The sequence below is a fragment of the Epinephelus lanceolatus genome, chromosome 21 (genome assembly GCF_041903045.1).
Source record: "Epinephelus lanceolatus isolate andai-2023 chromosome 21, ASM4190304v1, whole genome shotgun sequence".
Lineage (NCBI taxonomy): Eukaryota > Metazoa > Chordata > Actinopteri > Perciformes > Serranidae > Epinephelus > Epinephelus lanceolatus.
Window position 1 is genome coordinate 28262927 of NC_135754.1, and position 24489 is coordinate 28287415.

General features: G+C 42.1%; 1 protein-coding gene across 14 annotated transcripts in view; it reads left to right on the top strand.

Annotated features, from left to right (window-relative positions):
- The window catches only part of LOC117247050 (calcium/calmodulin-dependent protein kinase type II subunit gamma-like), a 61740-nt gene that overhangs the window by 20979 nt on the left and 16272 nt on the right, over positions 1-24489 (top strand). For 6 of the 14 annotated variants that reach the window (XM_033611174.2, XM_033611179.2, XM_033611175.2 and 3 more), the window contains exons 4-15: positions 2429-2483; positions 2638-2703; positions 5946-6018; positions 7274-7376; positions 7869-7952; positions 9549-9643; positions 10200-10322; positions 10487-10570; positions 13112-13154; positions 15953-16015; positions 19959-19999; positions 21592-21675. In XM_033611174.2, the coding sequence (XP_033467065.1) occupies positions 2429-2483; positions 2638-2703; positions 5946-6018; positions 7274-7376; positions 7869-7952; positions 9549-9643; positions 10200-10322; positions 10487-10570; positions 13112-13154; positions 15953-16015; positions 19959-19999; positions 21592-21675 (914 nt within the window). The remainder of the gene's footprint in view (positions 1-2428; positions 2484-2637; positions 2704-5945; positions 6019-7273; positions 7377-7868; positions 7953-9548; positions 9644-10199; positions 10323-10486; positions 10571-13111; positions 13155-15952; positions 16016-19958; positions 20000-21591; positions 21676-24489) is intronic. The other 8 variants (XM_033611177.2, XM_033611178.2, XM_078163309.1 and 5 more) reach the window with 3 other exon arrangements.

Consider the following 24489-nt stretch of genomic DNA (forward strand, 5'->3'; position numbering starts at 1 on the left):
AGCAGTTATGTTTTTATTGAATTTTCTTTCTTTTCTAAACATAACATTTCCTAGCCTGGTGCCAAACCTCTGAATCGCTGCCCACATCTGCAGTTTGGTTTTTCAGATATTCACATAGTTCGTGTGTTGTGCTCTTTGACCACTGTTCTATAGTAGCTTATCAGAGCTTTGCTCACGGGAAGAACAGGCACGTCATCCTCATTTACCAGGGCCTGTAAAACCACATAAACATATCTATACAGTGTGCTGTAAGGGGACGTACAAAAATAACAATTCATAAATCTTTGATCCACTTGATAAACATTAGGTTAACCCCCCAACAACTGTTGCACCAGCTTTCATTTCACTGAAAATTATGTCAACATGACAGAGAGGTCATTAACTACTGAGTGGTTAGGGCTAAATACCCCATATAGGTGCCTAGTGGTTACACCTACAGCATGTAACCAGAAGACCTGATTCAATTCTAACTTGAAACCCTTGTTGCTGTCGTACCATCTCTATCTCCCAATCTTATACCTTTTTCCCACCAGAATTAGCACATTGAAACAGGTTTTTTTTTTTACACAAGGAAACCCATTAAAAAAAGCGATAGAATGGTGCAGCAGTAAGTCCTAAAACCCGGAAATGAATTAGCATTTTAGCACTCCCGGCTCCCTCGTCCTAAAGTCAGTGGCTTTTTTTTAAGGGGTTTTTGGTTAGATGCCTGAAATAAGCTTAAGAGAGCTTCACATTTTGTTTTACGATAAAATAAGTCAATAAATGCCCCACTTGTGAATTTTGAAGCTAAAAAGTGGCTAAATGTGACTACAGAACATCATGACGCCCACATAGCTTTACAGCATCATTGTGGTGGTGACTTTGAAGTTATACAACTGTGGTATAGTTTGTTTGTAGCCTAACTTTTTGCGAGTCCTGAAGTCCTAGAATTAGTGTCCTTTAGCGAACAAAACTTGTATCATCAAGTATCATAAATGTTTGTTTGCCAATGAACTTGTTTTTTTCAATAATCCCAAATCCGTTGGATAAATCCCAGTGACTTTCTGATGAGGCTACCAGAGTGATGTTAACTTCTCATCGGCCGAAGAAAACACGTTGTCCTGCAGCACTCTGTTGCCAGTTGACCAGAGCAGTTTACAGGGCTCTGCAGTAAACAAATACTTTGTTTTTTTTTTTTAACTGGTTCGTCACGCTTGATGTCATGAACAGGCTGAAAGCAGATTAGTAAATGATAGAAAGCAGCATGGAGGCCAATGAAAAATGTTAGGTGGTTACTTCTTTTTTTATATCTCTTATTTATTCAGTCTCTGTCAAACTCAGAGCAGACTAATTTTTGATCAATGTTTATGGGCTACTTGGACGAGACACAGTACTTTGTGATGGCCATCATTGCATCGTTCTGGTAAAGGGGCTAAAATTAGCGCGCCCACCCAGATGAACAGGTCACCAGACTATCACAGGGCTGACACATAGAGACAGACAACCATTCACACTCACATTCACACCTACGGACAATTTAGAGTCACCAATTAACCTGCATGTCTTTGGACTGTGGGAGGAAGCTGGAGTACCAGGAGAAAACCCACATTGACACAGGGAGAACATGCAAACTCCACATAGAGGGGCTCCCCCACCCTGGGTTCGAACCAGGAACCTTCTTGCTGTGAGGCGACAATGCTAACCACTGCTCCACCGTGCCAACTGATCTTCTTCCAGGAGCTGTTTATAAGTGTGCAGACCTATCATCTGTGGGACAGATGCAAAGCTCTGGGTAGCCCTGCACTAACATGATCAACTTTTCTGTATTTATCAGACTGAATATTTACAGTCATATAGGTTTTGATTTATTTTGACAAGGCGCAGCTCGTTTGTTTTTTGTTTTTGCGACTAAGCGACCAATGAAATCTTGCCGATTAATGACCTTTCTGGCCGACTAACGTTTGGTCAGCTATTGGGGACAGCCCTAATAATTTTCTGTTCAAGAACGTTTTTTGTAAATTGCCAGTAAGTAGATTATTTCCAAAGGTTACAAAGGACAGTGCCGTCTTAAATTCCACCAAATCCATGAACTTGAATCCCTGTGACTTTAAAAACAGATTGTTAGTATGTTCCTGATATCCAACATTGTTTATTATCCTAATTATAGAGTGTGTGGGATTTTATTAAATGGCAGTTAATTGCCAAACCACTGGATTTGTTGTCACATCACTGCGGTGAGAAAAAAATCTCAATACGTCACATAGTTGATATTCATTTCCTCAGCACTGCCTTTTGTCCACTTCTCTCTTTAGATATTTTTGCGTTTTCTCGTAGCCTCAGTTTATGGTGAGGTTTAACCTTCAAACACTGCAGCAAATCTTTATTTTTTATTTCACCCAACTCGTCTGTCTCTCGTCTCTGTCTCATTGCCCACCCCTCTCTCTTGCAGTGAGACTCCATGACAGCATTTCAGAGGAAGGCTTTCATTACCTAGTCTTTGACCTGTGAGTATATTCTGAACACACACACACACAGTGACATTTTATCCATGCGTGCAGCTGCGGTTCGTTTGTGTGCTAACAGACTTCTCCCTCTCTTTCTTTCCTTTCTCTCCTCCTCCTCTTCTTCATTCCTCCCTTCCTTCCCTCCCCCTCCCAGGGTGACGGGAGGAGAGCTTTTTGAAGACATTGTAGCCAGGGAGTACTACAGCGAGGCTGATGCCAGGTAAGCGCTTCATATGGAGCTGCTCTGAACATATGCACACGTGCACTCTGCTGCAAACAATGTAATCCCGTTAAATATATGAATACACACTTTTATGTGAGTGTGAAACACAGTGGTGGATATAATTGGTTTGCTTGTGCTCTTGTCAGCAAAATGCATCCCCGCCTGTTAACAAGTGCATCGCTCTGCATCCTCCTTCTACATTGAAGTAGTTCTGAAACAACCAGCTGTTAATTCTTGAAGTCATTTATCAGGCGAAAACTGCCAAAAAAATGCTGGTCCTAGCTTCCTAATTGTGAACATTTGCTGTTTTTTTCCTGCATTATATTATTGTAAAGTGAATATTCTTGGGCCTTGTGCTGTTGATCGGACAAAACGAGCATTTTGAAGATGTCACCGTGGCTTCTGTGGAACCGTATTGTGCTTTTTACACTATTTTCTGACAGTCTGTCGACATTGTGACATTTAAGCTTTCTTTCCTTCTTCGCTACTTCCTCCCTCTCCCTTTCCGTGGCTGTGTGGTGTGCAGCTCATGAAGTCTGTTGTACAATTGGATTAGGGGGTCTTTGTCTGTTCATGCACACATGGGGGGGGCTTTGGAAAGGCACAAATGCACACACACACGAACCAACCCACGTGGATTAAGCCTCTCTCCAACTGAGCCCGACCTTTGACCCATTAACCTTTACAGAGACGTGACATGAACACGAGCCTCAAATAGTGGCATCGCGGAGCCTGACACCACAGTGCGTAGAACAGTAATAAGGTGGTCGGGCGCTGGCTTGCAGGAACAATTTTTTACAAGACCCATCGTGAGCCAACACACTCACCAGGCTGGTGTGAAAACACGCTCACCAGCCAGGATAGAGAAATAATGGTATTAGTAGCAGCTGAATTGACGCCCCCATTATTAAAATTGCTACTGGGATGGAGATTTATTGACTGTGTGGTATAAGGCCTCCCACACGTGTTTCTTAGTATTGATTGTTTAAACTACAGTACCTGGATTATGTCTTTGAAAAATAATAGTGATTGAATAGTAAATGTTTGTTATGCAAGTCAGGTTTAACCTCCACTGTCTTAGAAGGTAACAGAGATGATTTTTCATGTTTTTAGGCATTTAGGTACTTTCAGTTTTGATTGATCTATTCTTGTTTGGTCTATAAAATGTCCGAAAATTGCAAAAAAATTAAATGCCTAAAATTCCTGAAGCCTACAGTGACATCAACGCAACGCTTTTTTGTTTGACCAACATTTAAAAACCCAAAGACAGGCATTTCACTTGGAGAATGGTTTAAACGAAGTAACTAAATCAGAATAACAACGTCTCTGTTGATTGACTGAGGCAAGTTGAATAAGGCTACGTTCAGACTGCAGGCACATTTTATTTGATTCTTAAATTAGATTGTTAAGACAGACTGTCCGCAGTTATTTGCAAATCATCAGGTCAGATAAGTGTCTCCAGACATCACGAATCTATCTGCATGGGTTGCTGTGGTAACAACGTAGGTGTCGGTAACTACGCAGCTACCCTGGTAACTTGGCTTTTTAATGTGAAAACATGAGAACTGGAGGTCCATCATTTCGCCCCCCTAACAATCTTGCTGTTACAGTGACATGAAGGAGGCGGGTATACATTGCGATACACCTCCATCAGTCTGGATTTGATGTCGTTGTGTCATGTGAAGCAAAAGACACTCTGAGATCTGATGTGAGCAGCCCGAATGTTCGGACTAAGATGCATCTGTAGAAATCGAGTTGAATTCGCCTTTCAAACGGCTTCCAAATGCGGTTGGGATCCAAATTTCCATAGAGCCACAATCTGGATTTGGGTTGGAAGACTAAACAAGGCCTAGCTGTTTCGGCTCTGCATCCCAAATTTAAAAGGTTTGTTTTTAAACACCAATCTGTATAAATTAGGCATCTCACAATATCAGAAAATTAGTAGTCAACACCAGTGAAATTCCACAATTCTCGACACCCAGTTTGATACCATGAACAAATCTCGTGCACTTTAACATTTAACACTTGTGGAAAAACATTTAGATTTTATTGTTAAACCCTGATGATGCACCTCAAAAGCAAAGTGCTAGTCTGTGTGGGTTCACTAGATTTTGTGGGTGAGGAAACATAAACTGAGAAATAGCCAACAGTGCATGAACATATTTCTTCTCTGTCGCTCTTCACTTGTACATTTAAGATGTGACGGTTGGTCTTTGTGTTAGGCTTTTCATGCTGCCTCTCCTCCACTGTGATTGGACGACTGGGTAAAAAGTGACAGTAAGGAGCGCAGGGTTTCACCCAAAGTTGAACGTTTTTCAACTTTCAGCAACCAAATTAAAATGCCTGAGACGCAGCGCAGAGTTGATGCTCAGCCCCTCGTCACGCTGCTAACGTTTGTAGGAGAATTAACAAAAAAATATTTGGTGGAGCTGTCGTTGCAGCTGCACTTGTCGGCGTCTTCCACGTGTTGTTGTTCTTCCGTGCTGGTCGGCGTTCTTCTTCCTTTGGCATTTAAGGCAGACTAGAACGCTTGTAGGTCATCTCGTTCACGATAATATGGTATAATTTTCTTATATAATTTGAAAAATTCATATCATGATACTCATGATATTTCAACTTGTTGACATTGACGTCATACTGTTACCCACGGCAACAACAAGCATGGCTGAAAGTGAAATTATTAAAGACTCTGCGGTGGTTCCAGAAAGAGGAGCAGCTTCAGTAGTGTGGAATAAACTGTGGTGTCCTAAATGTTTTATGAACAGCCCTGGACTTCTCAGACTCTTTTAGTCACTTACACCTCAGAGGGAACTCATTCAGCGGCTCCTTGTAGGCGTATATGCTGCCCCGCCACTAACGCAGGAATTGCATCCCTGGTGGAGAAAATTGAGTACTGTCACAATTTCGGCACTGACTTGGTACCGGAGTATCAGTTCTTGTGACATCCTGAAGTTCATATTTCAGTGTGTCATCACATTACAGACACGATTTAGTCAATTCAACCTTTTACCAACTCTTAAAAATGCACAACAGTTTTAGTGTCGTAAAGTGAACAAGAATGACGTCAGGGTTTTTTTCTTCCCATTGAAATGCATCAGCTTTACAACCAGACCATAAACACTTTGACAAATCATGTTGGAGTACATGTGATGTTTCTTTTTTGTTTTCCTGTGATGAAGGGCAGTGACTGACACTGTCTCTCTCTCTCTCTCTCTCTCTCTCTCTGTCTCTCTCCATAGTCATTGCATTAGTCAGATCTTGGAGAGTGTCAATCATATCCACCAGCATGATATTGTGCACAGAGACCTCAAGGTGAGTGGCTGCCCGTTGCCATGACAACCACACACTCACACACACCTCTGCCCGTGGCCATGGCAACACACAGATGGCTCTCAGTTGCTCCATGTCTCTCTCTCTCTCTCTGTCTCTGCAATTCTGCTTCTATCCTTTTTTTTCCTCCCCCTGCGTCCCTCTCCTGCCACTGTTTTACCCTCTGTCTGTTCTCAGATCTGTCAGCCTGTCTGTCCGTGACCAGACCTCTGCGTGTCTTGTGTGTGTGTGTGTGTGTGTGTGTGTGTGTGTGTGTGTGTGTGTGTGTGCGCAGGCATTGCATGTGTGTTCATGTTGAGCACACAGAGATGGTGAGTCATGATATCACGTGGAGGGGTTTGTCTCTCACCTATGGCAAGGAAAAGACAAGGACTCAAACAGCGCACACACAAACACACGCTTTGCACTGTTGTGAAGGGGGTCTATTGTGAGGGAGGAGGTGAGGGCATACATGAACCTCGGGAGTTGCCAGGACAACCCATGTGACATCACACCCACCCATGGAGCAGCGGGGGGGAGGGGCTTGAGTCGTCCCAAATCGCTGATAGGCTCAGATGCAAAGAGTAGAGGAGGAGGAGAGTCTCTCTGCTGCCTCCAGTTTCCTCCTTAACCCAGTTTGAGGTGATGATGATGATCCTGGGAAGAAGGACAGTAATAATATGTATTGAATTGCATCTTTTCAAGCACTGCAAGGTGTGGAAAAAAACAGCCTTGTTTTAGACACGTGTGGGCGGCTTTTGTACGCATGTGTGTTTGCACGCTCAGTGTTGGAGAATAACGCTATTACCTCGAGCGCTGCCTGTCTGATTTGTTGGCCTTTTATCCTGAGTGGGCTTTTACTGCGGCCATTTATGTCCTACTGCCCAAACAATGGCCATTTAGAACGCTGCCACACACGCTGCCTCTCGCTAAGTACACTTTCCATTTAGCATGCAGTCTGCAGCGCTGCCTAAATGACTCCCGAGTGGTTTCCATGGCTACGAACCCATGCCCATGTAAGGCATTGTGGAGATTCACAACCACTCATCCTCTCTCTCTCTCTCTCTCTCTCTACATCCTCCGTCTCTCCATCGCTTTCTCACACCTTTACCCCACCCCCACACGAGCTGTGTCGAACACATCAAATATAAATATTTCTGAGAAAGAGCTTCACTCAAGAGTGCCTGTCACTATCTGTCTCTCACTGTCTTGATCTCTTGTCATACATTCTGCTTCACCATGTGTGTGTGTCTCTCAGCCCGAGAACCTGTTGTTGGCCAGTAAGATGAAGGGAGCTGCAGTGAAGCTGGCAGACTTTGGCCTTGCTATCGAAGTGCAAGGAGACCAGCAGGCTTGGTTTGGTAAGAAAACATAAACAGTGACACACACACACACATATCAAACGTGCCGGACCATTTACCTGACCTGCTATTCTATCTGGGTGCTCAACCATTTATATGTTTAAGCATACGACTCACTGCTGAACAGGCCCTCTTTCATACAGTAGCTATACACATACAGTATAGCTACACATCCGCCCGCCCACTTGGAAGCCAAAGAATATTAGTACTAGCATTGCTTAAGAGGCTCACAGACACTGTCCAGTTCATGCTTAGGCCATTGTGTCTTGGCTAACGGCCGAGCTGGCAGCATTTGGCTGACTCTCCAGCGGGCCCGAGATGATTAATGGACATTTGCTTGTGACTCTATACTGTCATAATCTGGTCTTGCGTCGGAGTCCAACAGGTCAACTATCGTCCGAGCCATTCACACAGCTGCACAAGAGTAGCCTTCATCAGAAGTTTTAATAAAAGGAATCAGTTTGATTGTATTGCTTTTTGTGTGTCGGGCAGGGTTTGCAGGCACCCCGGGTTATCTGTCCCCTGAAGTCCTGAGGAAGGACCCCTACGGCAAGCCTGTGGACATTTGGGCTTGTGGTGAGGCTTTATTTTATTATTATTTATTTATTTTATTATTTTTTTATTCTGTGTTATATTATTATTATTTATTTTATTTTATTATTTATTTTTTAAAATTCTATTTTATATTATTATTTATTTTTATTTTATTATTTATTTTATTTTTTAATTTTGTATTCATGATTATTGTGTCTTTTTTTTTATTAATGTGTTTGGGTTTTTTTTTAGGGTTTTTTTTTAGCTGGTATATTCTTTTATCTTGCTACTTATTTATTTTATAAATTTTTATTTTAACTTTCACTTTCCTCTGTTCCCGTTTTTTTGAGTGCTATAATTTCAGTCCTTAGCATAACAGTCTCTGAATTTATGTGTGTGTTTGTGTGTGTTGCAAATAAAGCTGGATTGATTTAGTGATTGAGCCTCACTTTTGGGCATGAGATCTCCCGATTCAGTACTATCGAGCAGATTGGATATGTAGGCGGTATCTAAGCAATGTGACAGCAATGTGCAACGTGAGTATTGCAGCTAAATATTACAATTTACCGAAATGCTTGTTAACTTTTTTAACACTAGACCACTGGAAATGGTTAAATCATACACTTCTAGAGTCTGCACAACGTGAGGCATATTTCCGAAAAAACACATTTATAGGAGCTGCCAATATTAACACTGACACTTGACTGCTTTTTTTGTTTTGTTTTTTTAGTATTTAAAATGGGTAAAGTCTTATTCCATTGTAGAGCTGCACTCAGCGCATTGATTTGCTCACCTTTCCCCGCTGCCAGCAGACTATTCGCCGGGATGGGAGTGGGTGGAAGCTCTGCAGTCGGACTCAGTAGTGGCTGTAGCTATTCGAATTAAGATGCCGCAAACCCCAACGCAGGGGGTCACAGCAGGCTGGATCTAATCTGTGCAATGACAGTAGAAAGTTTGCTAATCCGGTGGGGAGTTTGCCCTCGGCTGGCTGAAATCAGAATGCGTCAGCTGTGTTTTTGAAACGGATATGACGTCACGTTACTTGTAGATCACCACAGTGAGACTGGCAGCTTCTTTCCGACTCCATATTTGAATCTTATCGATTCAGGAATTAAAAATTGCGACACTGAAGTAATTTTAACCCCCTACACCTGCTCTGGATTAGGGCTGCACAAAATAAGGGAAGGGTGCAGTATATGACGACATTGCTGAATATTGCAATAACCATATTACTTGGTTAGTGTACTCAGTTTCTGCTGCTTTCTAGTAAAATACAAGAAATTGCATTTTGATTTGATTAAACAAAACAAAAGGATTTACATTGCATTTTAAAATGCAGTTTTCTATATTTAAAAACAAATAAACATAGAAGTAGAAGTAGATTTTTTTTTGTAAAAAAGTAAATGGTTAATGGGTATTTTTTTAAAACCTCCAATCATTTGCAAAGAGAAGAATTTAACCTTAAGTTTGTTGCATTGTCGTGCATTTAATTCACTATACTCTTAACTGTAAATGTGAGTTTAGCACATTGAGTCAACATAATGAAAAGTGCTACATATTAAATCAAAATAAGAATAATGAAAGTATGTTAACATGATCTCTTTCTCAATCTGTTTTTCCCACTTTGTATTCTGTCAGGTGTTATTCTCTATATCTTGTTAGTGGGATATCCTCCGTTCTGGGATGAAGATCAACACAAACTCTATCAGCAGATCAAAGCTGGGGCATATGATGTAAGTGTGTGTATGTGTGTGTGTGTTAGGTGTATGCTTGTGAAGGGTGCAGTGCAGGGGTTTGCGAAGCAGTTTTTGAATGTTTAATAGTGTCCAATTGAGAGCTGGTCCAAAGCTATTGATCCTATCAGGGCCTCCCTGACGCATTGCAGAGGGGTGTGTGTGTGTGTGTGTGGTCTGTGTGTGTGTGAGACAGAGAATCAGAGAGGGGGTATCCTCCTTTCTCAGTGTCTAGATAATCAAGTCACATTGCAGTTTCCACAGAGACTGGGGAAGTCTCAGCCAGCCTGTTTGTAGGGAATTCATGCTTGGTAGAAAAAATGGTTTAAAGAACTGGAACAAAAGTACATGTCCTGTTGATCCAAAAAGGAAATTTAGCAGTTTCGTTCTCATATCGGCCTAATTTTGACAAATTAACTCAAGACCCGGTGCCCAGATGGTGCAGATTAGCTAGAAGCATGCGGACTCCTGACCGGCCTTTCAGGAGCTTGTATTGTTTCCAAACTGCTTTCCTTCCTTCCCAACCGTCACACCTACTTTCTCTGTTTTTTCCCAGTTCCCGTCCCCAGAGTGGGACACCGTGACTCCAGAGGCAAAGAACCTGATCAACCAGATGTTGACCATTAACCCAGCTAAGAGAATCACTGCCGAACAGGCCCTCAAACACCCCTGGGTCTGCGTAAGTATTCACCTAACCCACCTAATAGAAATATTGGAGCTGTACAAATAAGTTTGCAGAGGCAGATCAGGACGTAAGACACACAACACAACCTAAACAATTACTATATCGTAACCTTGAAATAACTATAATGAGTTTAATTCTTTGTTCTTGTCCTTCTGCAGCACCGTTCTACAGTGGCGTCCATGATGCACAGACAGGAAACTGTTGAGTGTCTCCGCAAATTCAACGCTCGCCGAAAACTCAAGGTACTCATCTTAAATTCATCTGAAACCTTGTTGTAGACACGTGCAGGCGTCTTCACCCTCATTCATCTTCATCTTTGATTTACCACCTTTGTGTTTTTAGACCCTCCCGATTCAGAGTCCTGCACGAGTCTGATTGTCAAAACCCGCACACGTGGCCAATTACTTCCACAACCCAATCTGAGCACATTTAAAGTGATCATGTTGGGACATTTCATAGACGTGAAACTAAGATAATAGTGCAGGAAATACAATTTAGATTCATATTTTTAGCTTATTTTCATAATATTGAGCAGCACGTCTCCACAGTTGACGGGCCTGTCAGTAACATGATTGAAGCGGCTCTTGCATTCAAGGTGGCGCAGAAGACGGAGCCGATGCACGAAGTCAGCAGTCCAAGGATTAAAATGTTAAAGCATTAAATTAAATCATTATTATCATTTTATTTTAGTATCGTTATCATCCAGTATCTGCGATCTGACTCTTCATTTCACAGAGAACAGAACCTGAAAATAAAGATAAGGCAAAATACCACCTGTCAAACTGTCAATTTCTAAAAGCTGTAGAGATGCATGACATTGGATTTTCGCCAATATCCTATATGTCAGTATTTTCGTACTCATTCTGCAGAGACAATGCCAATAAATGGCCATAATTTTTCCATTTAATTGGAGAGAACATCAAGTCTTTCCTGTTTTTATGCCAACTCTTACAGCGATAGCTCACTGGCAGATGCAGACATAAATACAATGCTTTTCAAAATGTAGGGATGTAGCTTTTATTGATACCAGTGCCATTATCGATGCTAATGGGTCCTAATCGATTCCCGATTTTTTTTGTGAATTTGTGCAGAAATAAGTAGCCCTACACAGATTGAAATTAAAGAATATTTGTACAACATTTAGTTTTTAATAAGGTTTTCTTAGTCAAGGAAATAATCTGCTAAGCATGGCGCTGCTGTTAGTCACGATGTTCCAGGATATTACTGGTGCTTCCACCCATACTGCAGATGGTCATTTTACTGACATCACTCCTTCTTGTTACCAGCAGCCTAGACGATGAGTTTGACGTCATTGTTTTGCAACGTGGAACTGTCAGGAAAACAAGCCAGCACTGATTAAAAAGGACGTGCAAAGCTCGGAGGCATACGATTCCAATGGATCGGACAATTTGAAACCGTTTTTTTTCCTGGAACCTGTTCTAGATTCTCATCCCTATCAACATGTATTTAAATATAAAACATGCCGTATTTATTTTAATGTAGCATTTTCAAACAAAACTGTAAAACTCATCCTACATAAACAGGCTTGGGTGATGCTGACAATCCAGACAATAGCCACATCCAGGATAAAAGTGACCTATTTCGACTAATTAGATCTTCATCTTATCTGCTTGTGATGTCAACAAAATAATTTCAGACGGATGCCGATAATTCATTTTAACCCTCTGGAGTCCATGGACGCGCTGGTGTGTCCAAATCACATGACCGATTTAAGATGACGTAGCAGCAAGATGCAGCCTCTCTGAGTCTCCGTTTCAACTTGTGTCGAAAATGTGAACTTCACACTGTATACCAGTTTTAAATTGTGTTGATAGGCCAGGTAAAACCAGACTTAGTTTGATGCACATTTGGTGCATGAAGAAACAGTAAACACGGGCTATTCTAAAGAAAGTGACACCCTCTTTCCTATTGTTGGTGTTTTTTGTGTGATTTTAGGTCCAATGTGTTAATACAGTATGTCAAAATGAAAAAAACTGTAAAGTCACACAGGTGAGGTTATGGTGAACAAAAAGACACCAAACAAGGCAAGGTAAACAGTTTTTAAGGTGAAATTTAAAGGTAAAATCAGAAGTAGTCAAAATGGCCAATTATACTCTTGACCCCAAAGGGTTAAAGCATTTATCTGCCGATACAGATGACGTGCTGATGTCATTGTGCATCCCTGTGAAAGCTGTCATGAAATGTCTGGTCAATTCTTTAATCTGCTATTTCCTGATTTAAATAGAATTTATACCAATTTTAGACTTCTTTCCTTCAGTTAAAGGTCTTAAATGGCCTCTGCGTCTTTTGTAGAAGATGTAATTAATGCTGTCAAAGTAAGTTGTCAAAGAAATACTGCTTTGGCACATAGACGTGTGGCGTGGTATCAGCAGCAGTATTGAAACATTCAAACGATCTAGTTGCTGTAGTTTGCATTCACAGTCAGACATGCAAACTAATGGATCAAGCAGCTGTTCTGTTTAGTCACCTCATTTCATTCCATTTGCATAGAAAAACATGTAATGGGTCTTTGAGATGTGAGGACTTGAAGTTAACGGTGTGTCTCACAAATAATACGATACATAAAATGTTTTTGAAAATTAGATCCTGTTTGACAGAACAAGAACTGCACCGTGATGAAGGCACTGCCGAAAGATAAAAATATTACCGTCCCATTAGAACTGAATACGGAGCAGTGAAGAAATCCTGTTAAATAAAACAAAACTCCTTGCACTCATTATACCTCCCTCACTTTCTCTCTCCTTCTTCTTCTCCTCCTCCAGGGAGCCATCCTCACCACCATGCTGGTGTCCAGAAACTTCTCAGGTGGGTGTGCCCTTCGCCCTCAGCCTCCCACGCAGCACATGCAGAGGGAGAGGCGGAAGGAGAGTGGATAGAGTCCTCTGCACCTCTTTTAACCCCCTCACCACACACACACTCACTCACACACACACACACACACACACACACACACACACACACACACGCACACACACACTCACCCACTCATCCTCAAAATAACAATATGTCTTTGTGTGTGCACAGGAGTTTACTTGCTTACAACATTAAAACTGATTTGAAACATGAAGTTCCTAGGAGTCATGGCAGAAACAGTGTATTGTTAATGATTGTCATGCATCCTGATGTATGTCATTATATGTGTGCGTCAGTTACATCCTTGTTCATGCTAATGTATCTCTCCCTCTGTGTATGTGTGTGTGTGTGTGTGTGTGTGTGTGTGTGTGTGTGTGTGCGCGTGCGTGTGTGTTTGTATGTGTCCCTTTTCTGCTGCCCGGGGAGCGTTTGAATGTTTGAGAGAGGGAAGACTTTTTGAGATTTTTAATGTTTGGGGCAAGGTGACTGCTAAGATTCTGTGTTTTTTTTTACCTCAGTCTGCTGAGAGTGACTTGTTTCCGCTGAAGCTGTGTTCTCAGCCTTTAAGTAATTGGTCAGTCGATGGCTAATGATTTCAACCCTGGGCCTAGAAAACCACCGGGGTGCATGTCTTAGCTTTAGCCCATTTCTATCAAACCTTGTGATTAGGGCTGTGCAATATTGAAAAAAAAAAAAACCTGACATTGCGATACTATCTTTTTCTGAGATATTTATATTTAGAGCTTCTTTAGATATGACATCATACATTGGTGCGCTGTCCAAATGGAGGGTAACTGGAGATAAAGACTAACAGCACTGAACTAATGCCTGGGATTTGTGGCATTTACGGCTGTTCCAATCGATTAACTTTGGGGAAAAAAAAGCTAAGGCCACTTTAAATCCCAAAAATAGTAGGACATAAAGGGGAAAAGTTAAAACAAATGAATAAAACTCGCTGAGAAACAGCGGCAGATGTTGATCCAAAGCCTTCGTCTACAATCTGGAGGAGCACAGTCAACTTATGTCAAACGTTAGCATAAAAGCGTCACATGCCTCGAGTTGGATACAATTACAGTGTGCTGTGACAACTTTTTTAGCCACAACCCATATTTTTAACAGCGTTTCACCAGACCTCTGGGAACGGTTGACCTAACAGGTTGAAAATAGTAGATAAAATAAACTAATGTTAGCTAGTAATGTTATCTGGACACGAATTGCTGACTCATGTAGCTTTGGATAAGCATGCGTTTCACTGCGTCTTTGGCACTTACTGGCGCAGTCATGATACTTTTCTACAAGGGATGTTCCTGGCGACAAATTCCTTGGTGAATAAACGAAAATTTTGATGACTAGTTGACAAGTCTAAAAAAAGGAAAACACTTATAAAACACTCACAGTCCTGGCACGGTGTCTTCAGGCTCAACATATCCCATTAACTTCCTGAAGCCTGAAGTGGAAGCATATCTTGTGAGGTCATTGCGTTATCTTCTCAGACCGGGCAAGATCACAGTAGCCATGTTTCCATCAGCCTGTTTATATGCGCATCTAGAAGTATCGCATCGGAAAATTATGATGGAAACGCCAAAATTCGAATTAAAATCCCATGATTCGCACAAACTAAAATACACTTGCTTGAGCTGGGTTTTGGTTGATTCGAAAAAATGTTGATTCGCAAAAAAGGGGGATGGAAACAGTTATGTTCGAATTAAGTCTGACGTAGCGCACCTCTCTCCATGGTGATATCCACACTCCGGGTCGGGAAGGCGGTAATGCATTTACAAGCTGGTTGCCAACCGCCAGAAAACATAGAAGAAGAAGAATGCCAGATTTCCGGTTCTGCGGAAAACTTCATAGTTTTCACCAAAGTTCATAGTTTTCACCAAAGTCTGTACATTTAATGGAAACACACAGGATTGGTATTTCTTTTAATGCACATTTCCCAATGATTCGAATCACTTTTGGATGGAAACATAGCTAGTTTTGCCGGGTGAACAATGTCAAATTGGTTCGAGTGCGGCAGCCGACGTTGAGTTGAATGTAATTGCGCATTGCTCCAGTCGAGTGATGATATGCCAGTTTTTTCTGACACAGCCTACATGCTACCTTGTTTTCATTTTCTAGATCAAAGTTCTGCCAGACTGCTGGTTTTGTGAGAGGTCATCTCTCCTATTTCCAACCGTGCTGTTTTAACTCGAGCATTACCGCGGGGAGGGGGACTGCTGTCTGACGGCTCTGTAGCACCCACTAGTGGCGGGTAGCTGCATGACAGTTAAGCTGCCTTGCACATGAATAAAACACTAATTGGTTTAACTGACTAATATTTCTGGTGCCGACTTGCGAGGGGGCGGACGTTTAATCGTTTAGACGACTAAAACACCCAGGAGAGTCTCACTTCCCATAACAAATGCCGCCAGACTATGTCACGTGCTCACGTAATGTGTCTTCAAGGGCAGGTAACATTAGTCATGTGAAATGAGAGCTGAGTTTTCTTTTGTATCAAGCAGCAAAAAAGTTGTAGCATGATGTGTTTGAATTCATTAGCCTGACCTGACATTGCTCCGTCCTGTGATGCCACTACTGCGCACATTTCGATGTCAGTGCATTAACGATATATCGTGCAGCCCTACTTTTGATGTGTCTGGGCTGCAGCCAGCACATCCTGTAGCCTTCTAGGCCCACGATTGAACAGCGTGAGATAGACCTGCCTAATTTGTATAGCCCCTCCCAACTGTAGCATTTCTGTCCAATAGTGGGCCGGCAGCATACCAACTCTGCTGCTGCCGCCTCCTCCACGGCCTCACTGGCTCAGGAAGGTACGTCCCAGAGACACGCCCATCCACTTCCTCTCCACACACAGCTCACTCCTTTGGGTCATAGTTCAGGGTGGGACCCCATTACCACCCCTCAAACTCCTGCATGCATCCTCTGCCAGCATCCTCATCAACATTCACACACATGCATGCATTACTCACACATTTTTATTGATTTAGGCTCTTCTGTTGTCTTTGCTGTAATGCGAAGACATCACATTTTATGCACACAAATCATGCACATCAGTATCACTTAATGGTAATCGATTCAACCTGCACCCCAAAGTGCTTTTTACATTTACACCTCACCACCACTCAGCCCCGACCTTATAACCCCCATTTCATCTCCCAAATTAGTTACGTCGTCACTTCTTCCAAGCTCCATCCTGACTTCCTGCTGACCCCTAACGCCCCTGTGCTATCCACCAGCCGGGGCTGCGAGGATGGGCACAGGGCGGACCGGGGCAGGGGATGAGGAGGGGCATGTATTTCTGGGGCCGGGAACTGACACTGCAGGGGGCCGGCAAGAGCTGGGTTGGCGTGCTGCCATCGTCGAACCTGGGTCTGGTGTGGTGGGGAGGGAAAGGCGGATGTAGAGGAGCTGGGGGAGACGTTTAGAATGAGACGGAGGATGGGAGTGCTACCTTTGCTTCTGCTGCTGGAGCCAACTGTTGAAACCATCACCGCTGTGCAGCTTTCCTGATGAATCTCTCGAGGTTAAAGGCATCCCACGTCTCATCTCCCCCTCCTGAGGTCTGTTTTAGTACTTTTAAAAAAAAAAAAGACTGTGCCTCCTAGAAGGAATGCCACAAGCCAACGTGGCTGCAAATCTGCCACCACGTTTGTCAGTGACATTTTCCATACCTTACTGGATGGATTCCTTTTGTTTCGGAAGTACTAAAATCAGACTCAGCTCTCATCTTGCCAAGTGGGGACGGGTGGTGAAGGTCGGCGATTCCGATGGTGGCTCCATGGATGAGTACTTTAGAAACAGACAGTGTGGAGCAGAATGGATTTTCTGTCACCTTTTTCAGATGAGAAAATCTACTTTGCTCCACAATGTACGTAGATCTCTCTATAGGTAGCTAGGATTTGTGTGTAGGTAGGATAAAAGGTAAACTGTGAAAGGTAGATGACCTCAGTGCAGAAACTCCTGGAATGTGTGATTGGTGCGCTGAGATTCGGGGTGTTTGTGGTGGTTTGATTGTCAGCTAGAGCCCTCTGAATGCGGGCTTCCTCGCTGAGCCTGGACCAAGTTGCCTGTTTTGTAAGTTTTTGTGAATCTCATGTGTGACATCATCACTGCAGATTGGGCTCCTCAGTTCTCCTCCTTTTCAATCATTTATTTTTTATTTACTTGGCTTTTGATCCTCTGATGATGTCACTCATCACTGCAAAATTCTGGCTTAAAAAAAAAAAAACAGCTTCCTTGCACATCTCTGCAGAGTTTGGCTGAAGCAAGGCTTGGCAGTTTGCTCATGATGTTCCTCCTATTTAATGACATTATAGCAAAGTGTGTCAAAAGTGAGCGTTTTGAAGCATTTTTGTATGTTTCTAGAAAGGCGTTTGCCTTGCAGCCTTTCGCATGTGGGTGTCCTGTGTGGTTTATATCCTGTAAAATATTCCCGGGAGATACAACATTCACACGCTCTCTAATCCGCCCTTACCTGTTCATCATCGAGCCGGTATAGATCATAGGTTTTCAGTAATAATAGATACCGAACGTGAAGGATGGGTGGAGTAGCTGACCTGGTGCAAATGCCAAAAAAAGTTTCTAGCTCCCGGGTTTCCTTCAGCATTATGTGGCCCACTGAATATGTGCATCGGTGTTTCTCCTGCTGACCCCTGCTCCACTCATAGACTTAACATCCTTAAAACGCTTTTCTTGGTTTCAGGAAAGTTTTCCAAATTTAAAACCTCAATGGATAAAAAAATCATAATAGAAAGAGTCATAATTGATTTTGTTTGCAGTCCGAGGTGTCCTCAACAGTTATACAGACATACAGGGAACAATCACACCGAGATGAAACGCTTGAAACGTGACGCCAGTAAAACCATTGTTTTCCTATGATACGGCGCGTCTGACCGGCGTTCAAGCGTCTTTTTAGATGGGCGTTTTCCAGCATCTTTTTAGACACACGTTTTTGTAGACGCACATTTTTAGACGCGTGTAGACGCTGAAAAGTTAAAATATTTTCAACTTTTTGAGCATCAGACACCAGTAGCTAGCGCGCATTGAATAAGTGCTTCCAGCGTTTCCAGCGTCTTTGAAGTGTCTGCGTCTCTAGCGTCTCATATCTGTGTGATCGCCCCCTAAGGCTGAGCAGTGTTCCTAGGGGCCTGGTAAAGATTCAGTTGCTGTCAAGTCATAGTAAGGGGGCATGATCGCCGAAGTGGGGAACAGTCTGTACAGGTCTGTAGAGGCTCACAACTTTTTTTTTTTTACCAGTGGCTAAACAGTCTAACACTTCGGATGAAGGTTTAGATCCTTTTTGTTTAACCAGAGACAGCCCTGAAATCACCATCACCAAACTCACCAGATTTCATTTAAAAAAAAACAACAGTAATTTAAGTATGTATAGAGCCAGCGTATTTCCACATCTAACTGGGTGACTGATGGATTTATTTCCGCCAAACCGGAGTTGATGATTGTTGGAACAGTGGGAAGTCTATCTAAGACAGTTTTTGTAAGTTTTTAGGTTTCAGACGACCTTGAATACTGGTGGGTTTGACGATAGAGATTTCAGGGCTGCCCGGTCACAGCTGTCACTCAATACTGGCCCAAATTGAAAAGATGTTGTTCCCATTAGTTAGTCACTTAGCTACTTTTGACATGCAAAAGCCAGTTTTCCCCCTTGGCTTAAAGGGATGTGATGTTTTGTGGGCATTTCTATAAATACCAGCTGTATCTGTGTGATTTGAGCGGTGCAGCCCTCCTGCTGCGGGTCATCTTGACTTCTCTCGAGGAGCAGGAAGGGAAGGGCAGATTTAGAGAGCATGTGAATGTGGTGGTCCCATGCTGTCACAATTAGCACCCCGATGGCTGTTTGGTAGAAGATTTAGCCGAATATAGAGCAGATGTTTGTGCTCTAAACAACCAGCTCTCCTCTCTCTGATTAAGGAATGAAAACATTTCTTTTTTATATTTTTTTTCCTTTGGATGCTGCATGGCCAGGCCAAGATAGAAGCTGCATCTCGACGCAACAGCCAAGATTAAGGAGCATGAGTTGTCACTTGATATTGTTTGCTGCTGTAAATGCTGTGCCCCTTATCTCCACTGTCTTGTATTGAAATACTAAGCCCTCTCTTTCAACCCTCTACTCCCCCACTCTTCCCTCTCCCATTTCTTTTTGGAAGGTAAGAAACACAAGATAAGATTTTTTTGGAACCTATGTGTGTCAGTGGAAAAAAAACAGGAAAAAGGGGAAGCAACAGACAGTTGAGAGCTTTGAGAGGAAAAGTGACCGGGGCCTTATAGGAAATCAATGATTTACATTAACCCAGCTCATCGCCGTCAGTCCTGGCGGCCGTTTGAGTCTGACCATCACTCTCTTTGTAGATCTGCTGGGGTCTTACAGACAGGAAATGGATTTAGGAAGTTTACTTTGCTCTCAGGTTTCTCTTTTTTTTCCCCAGATGGCAATGAATGGATTATGATGTGAATGGGTTTTGCAGAGTGTAGCAACTCGTACAGCCAAGGAGGGGAAAAAAAGCCCAAGAAATCCATTAAATGCATGTTATTCTTTGGCAACATTTAGACTTTGTCATAAAAGCTCGGGTATTGGGGGTTTCATAGATAGGACAAATTGTAGATGCAGGTTTTTTGCTCAAGTTGCGGATTTCTTTAAAAAGCTGAAAAAGAGCTGTGTGGATTGGCTGTGGTCAACAGTAAAACTTGTACCTGTTTCTCTCCCTTTCTATCCTCTTCTTTTCTTTTTTTTTGCAGCATGCAAAAGTTTACTCAACAAGAAGTCAGATTCTGCTAAGGTAAGGTTGTCTCGTCACCTCTCTGCCCTCTTTTGTTCTACTACATGGTATCCTGTCTCTACTCTGATAGCTGACCCCCTTTCTGCCTTCTGTTCCTTTTCCGTACAAGCTCACTTTCTCCTCCTCATGTTTTGTTCGAGGAATATCTCTTTCATCACAGTAATGGTATTTTTTCAAGGTTTTCCCAGTTTTTCAGATTTGCTCTCTATTTCTGTAGGGGATAATGGCACACCTCAGGGTTTCTTAACCTCCTGCGGCCTGTTTTTAGACCCCCAAATTCCTGTTGCCCCCCCCCCCCCCCCAATATTTGGAGGCTCTTTGTAACTGATTTTTATGCCTCTCAGCAGGTGGTACATTGTGTTTTTGGGTTGTCCATCCCATTCTTGTGAACGCAATGTCTCAAGAACGTCTTGAGAGAATTCTTAAAATTCTTGAAATTTGACACAAACATTCACTTGGATTCAAGGATGAACTGATAAGATTTTGGTGGGCATACGTCAGGGGTCAACGTCACTGTGACCTCATCCATCCCATTTTCATGAACACAATATCTCAAAAACGTCTTAAGGGAATTTCTTCAAATTTGACACAAACGTCCACTTGGATTCAACAATGAACTGATTAGATTTTGGTTGTCATACGTCAAAGGGTCAAGGTCACTGTGACCTCGTCTGTCCCATTCTCGTGAACGCAATAGCTCAAGAACACTCTGAGGGATTTTTTTTTTTTTCTAATTTGGCACAAACGTCCACTTGGATTCAGAAATGAACTGATTAGATTTTGGTGGTCGTACGTCAAAGGTCAAGGTCACTGTGACCTCCTCTGTCTCATTCTTGTGAACGCAATATCTCAAACACCTTGAGGGAATGGCCTCAAATTTGGCACAAATGTCCACTGGAACTCAAGAATCTCGGGTGGCCATCTTTAAATGATGCTGGTTGTATAGATCTTCTGTACTCTGTATCCATGTTTTCACTGATAATGGAGGCCTACAACTGAGAAACCGTCTTTATATTTTTTTCAAGGTTTTCCCATTTTTTGCCTCAAATTTCCCGTTTGTTTCTTTAGGAGATTTTCCTACACAACAGGGTTTCTCAATGCTCTGTGGCCTGTTTTTAGATCCCAGAGTCCCTCATTCCTCAAGTTTGAGAAATTCTGTTTAACTGCTTTCTTCCTGTCGCATTGTTTAGTTTAATTATATTCTGTATTGGTTTTATTCTTTCACCTTTAGTCAGTCTCAGTCAAAGGTCATTCTCTGCTGCTATTAAGCATCTCTCTCCCCTCTCCTCCTCCTCCTCCTGCCTCCTGCCTCCTGCCTCCCTCTCTTTCTCCCCTGCCCCAGGGGTCTCTCTGTGCAGTTAAGTGGCGGAGGCATAGAGAGTTAGTGAGGCAGTTAAAAGGATGATCTAGAGGCCATTCTGTGGCACTCACCCTCTCATTTACCCTGTTAGCTCTCAACAGCCTGGGAGCCTCCACCAACATTAGCCCCATTCCCTGAAAGGCGTATAATTCTAATGCATCTGTGTGAGTGTGTGTGTGTAACGTGTGTGTAACGTGTGTGTTCACTTTGAGTGTTTGCGTTCTCATCCCAGCCTTCTACCAACAACAGTAAGAACAGTATAGTGAGCGCCATCAATGCCCTGAAAGACACCAACATGGCAACCAACGCCCAGATGGTACAGTAGGCCGCCGCTGTGTCGGTTCCTGCCTCTTAACCCCCCCCCCCCCCCCCCCAGTAGTTGCATAGTAGCCCGTTGTGCCTCACCCTCCATCGTCATAGTCGCTGCTTGTCATCCTTCATCTACCAGCCAGGAGGTGTTGCACCATAACATCCCCTGTCCCAGCAGTACCCATCCTCCATTTCACTCCCCAAGGTGCACATATGTTTCTGAATTATAATTCTGTCAAACTTTTTGGAAATGATTAAAAATGCTCATCATTTCTTAAATCTCAGGCTGCACATGTGCACCTTTTAGACCTTTAAGGAGCATGAACTTAAAGGGACAGTTCACTGCAAAATCAAAAATGTATATATTTTCCTCTCTTACCTGTAGTGCTGTTTATTAATCTAGATAGTTTTGGTGTGAGTTGCTGAGTGCGGAGATATCAGCCGTAGAGACGTCTGCCTTCTCTCAAATATAATAGAACTAGATGGCACTCTCTTGTGGTGCTCAAAGTGCCAAAAACCACATTTGAAAAACTCATCAGCAGAGTCTGTTTCCAGAAATTACGATCAAGATAATCCACAGACCTTGTTGTGAGCAGTTTCATGCAGGAACTATTTTCTGTCTGCCAAATCACACCTTAGACTATATATTAAGATGGACAACACATGTCCACTTAGTCCCAATGAACCAAAATTTATTTTTGTAGCATTGTTTATTATTATTTTTTAATTAATCAATTTATCAAAGAATTGTATAATCACACCCATCCGGATGTTCATTCTCGTGAACACAATGTCTAAATGTCTCGAGAGAATTTCTTCAAATTTGACTCAAACGTCCACTTAGACTCAGTGATGAACTGATGGGATTGTGGTGGGCATACGTCAAAGGTCATAGTCACTGTGACCTTGTCTGTCCCATTCTCTTCACGACAATATCTCAAGAATGTCTCTTGGGAATTTCTTCAAATTTGACACAAACATCCACCTGGACTCAACCATGAACTGATTAGATTTTGGTGGTCAAACGTCTAAGGTCAAGGTTCACTGTGACCTCGTCTCTCATTTTTGTGAATGCAGTATCTCAAACACCTTGAGGGAATGCCCTAAAATTTGGCACAAACGTCCACTGGGACTCAAGAATAAACTGATGAGAATGTGGTGGTCGAGGGTCAAAGGTCAAGGCCATATGTGACCAAAACTATGACAGATTTTCACTAAGGATAGGATAAAATAGGATAAAATGATGAAGTGATGATATTTTATATCCAAAAGGTCAAATGTCAATTTCACTGTGACATCATGATGTTGTAAAAAGATACAAAACTTTTCTGGCCATTATTCAACGCCATAGCTCAGGAACAGATACTGAATTGGTGACACTAATCTCAGGTGGCCATCTTGAAACGGTGCTGGTTGTATAGATCTTCTGTACTATTGTATTTTTTCATAGATATGCATGTTTTCATAGATAATGGAGCCCTACAACTGAGAAACTGTCACTATAGAAAAGTCGATTTTCTCCAATTTTAGAAAAAGACACAAAACCCTCTAACCACATGGAAGTAGTTGGAAGATTAGGAAACTTCCAGTCTATTACAAATGTATTTTTTGGCACTTTGAGCACCACAAACGGAGTGCCATCTAGTTCCATTATATTTGAGAGAAGGCAGACATCTCTACGGCCGATATCTCCAACACTCAGCAACTCACACCAAAACAATCTAGACTGATAAACAGCACTACAGGTAAGAGGAATAAAATATAAATGTTTGATTTGGGGGTGAACTGTCCCTTTACCATGATTATATGCCTCTGAAGTGTCAGCACAGAGAACTATAGAGTCCTGGTTTAGCTGATATCTAAGAATAATGTAGTCTCATCCTTTAATGGCCTCTGTGTTATTCACTTTTCTCCCATGCATAACCAGCTCTCCCTCAACTTTCTCACTAAAGCCAACACCGCCTTGCAACCATCAACCCTAACATCCAACCATCTCTCTGAATCTAACCCATCTTGCCACCATTAACGTCCCCAATGACATCCTTACCATACTGCCAAACTATTATCATCGTGCTTTCATGCAGCGTTAGCATGTGGTGATTTTAAGACGCTTTACTAGCATGCACTGCGTATTACATCTTGTACCAGTTTGGTTACATAATAACACTGTGTGGTGTGGTAAGGTAGTGCTTCTCAACTGGTGGTGCAGGATCCCAGTTTGGCCTGGGCGATGATATGACTGGAATCAATATCAGAGTATTAATTAGAATATTTTTACAGTCGATTTTTGTTATGTAAAATCACATATACACTATTGATTATTGATGTTACATCCAGATATCTGTGTTCCACTTTTATGTATGACATCAGGTAACACCAGGGCTGAAGCAATGAATTGATAAGTCAATACACTTAAACATTTATCAGCAACTACTCTTATTATTGATTAACTGTTTAACTCAGATTAATCAAGGAATTCATCCCATCCATTCTCTGGTTGCAGCCTCTCTCTCGTGAGGATTTACTGCTTTTCCTTTATTTTTGTGTAATTTCAAACTGAATATCAAGAAAACAAGACATTTGAAGACGTCACTTAGGACTTGAGGAAACTGGAATTGTTTAAAAAAAAAAAAGTGAATTTGCATTGTTTTTCTGGATTTTTGTAAACCAAGTGATTTATTGTGAAAAACATAAGATTAATTGATGATTGAAGTATGTATTTGTTGAAGCCCAAGATAAAACTTTTCACATGTAAAACTGTAAACTATTTTCTTAGCTTTTAATTTCATTTTCTTCATAATTTTAAGAATTTAGCTCAGAG